Source organism: Phytophthora parasitica (assembly GCF_000247585.1).
Source record: "Phytophthora parasitica INRA-310 unplaced genomic scaffold supercont2.17, whole genome shotgun sequence".
In the NCBI taxonomy this organism is placed as follows: Eukaryota; Oomycota; class Peronosporomycetes; order Peronosporales; family Peronosporaceae; genus Phytophthora; species Phytophthora nicotianae.
In genome coordinates this window covers 229,933-231,405 of record NW_008649003.1, presented here as the reverse complement: position 1 = coordinate 231,405, position 1,473 = coordinate 229,933, and the positions used below count along the sequence as shown (strand labels likewise).

General features: G+C 45.6%; 1 protein-coding gene across 1 annotated transcript in view; it reads right to left on the bottom strand.

Moving 5' to 3' along the window:
* Window positions 1-921: 921 nt before the first annotated feature.
* PPTG_09094 (hypothetical protein) overlaps window positions 922-1,473 on the bottom strand; it is a gene marked incomplete at both ends in the record, with an annotated part of 2,723 nt that continues 2,171 nt past the window's right edge. The window contains one exon of the mRNA XM_008903952.1: window positions 922-1,429. Coding sequence (XP_008902200.1) covers window positions 922-1,429 — 508 coding nt within the window. The remainder of the gene's footprint in view (window positions 1,430-1,473) is intronic.

Here is a 1,473-nt window from a genome sequence, read left to right as displayed (position 1 = left end):
TCTTTGTAACGAAATGGATTGCGAATTTTGCTTGAAAAACCGCTATAGCCGATCTAGAGTGTCGTGGTCGGGAGTTTGGATACTTGACCTACTACAAGAAGAGGGCAGAATCGCGAGAAACTTGGGGGGAGGGCTTCGGGGGCGTATGAAGAGAAGCCGGTGAGTGAAGTAGTGAAATTTGTGGAGTGGTGTAGTGCTTGATCACGACTCGTGATTCAGGAGGAATGGCTAACAAGATCGATCTTCTTGAAGAGACGCTTTGCTGCGTCCTTCAAATACGATAGCTGGCTATATCTTGACGGTATTTCATCCTAATGAATGTCTATCTAGCCAATTGTTTAGGATGAAAGACCGTCAAGATACGTCTTTCCTCTTGCGTACGGCTTTTGGTGAAGGTCGTTGCTAGGGGCATTCTACCAATAGATACGCAGCAGCTCAAACCTTTCTTCAATTCTAGATGTGAAACTCCAAACCTGAAACTCCAAACCTCAAGAGTAGTTTGGAGATATGGGAGTTTCCAGTTGAAACCTCGTCGCTTCGCAATTCTGCTTTGTAATCGCTAAAATATTCCTTCGTACCAATAGTTTGTATTTGGTTGGGTTGGTTTGTATCAGGCGTGCAGATTTCTATAACTGCGGTTTATGGGCGATAATTCAAAAAACGGCTCCAAAGATTTATTCGGCGTATCGCTTTTCGTATCAGTGATTGCTGTTATCCAGACGGCTTTTTTTTTGCGGTTTTTGCGTAAAACGTTAACATAACCGATTTCCAAACCTAATGCACCCATCTACACCTTTGTGCACTCAACTTCGTAGTAAACAGAATTCAAACTCGTAACTTAAAATTTGGCAAACAGGAAAATTACGATAGGAGCGCATAATCAGTATTCAATGTTGAAAAAACTGCAATCGACCTCGTTGACTATTTACCGTAAACCATAGCTATTCCTTCAGCAGCAGCGTTGACAGCCTTGCTACAGTGAAGCTCCATACGAGACACCAGGACCGATGTCATGCACTTCATTTCCGCCTTAGCAGCCCTCTCCAGAACGCGCATCTGTCTTCCAGCTAGCGTCATCACGTCTCCGTTGTTGTCCAGTTGACGGCTGCGATCGCATATTTCCTCGCGGTAGATTGCTAAGTGTCTCTTAATGTTTGCCTTTAACACACTGAAACAGCCCTCGATCGGATTGCACATGGGGGAGTACGGCCCTAGCCGTAACAGCTCCATGTCTTCGTGCTCGGTAACTCGATCCTCTGTCTGTCGGTGGGCAGGAGCGTTATCAAGAACGATGACAACCTTTTTGCCCTGAAAGAAGTTGCGGAACTCTTGCGACGCCTTGACCGCCTTGTAAATCTCCTCAACGAAGGCAGCATTCTTCTCCATACGAATGCTGCCATGTTCCAATTGGTACGTCACCAGCCCAATGCTTGACGAAACAGCACATTGGATCTGGAGATTAGCACCTTTGGA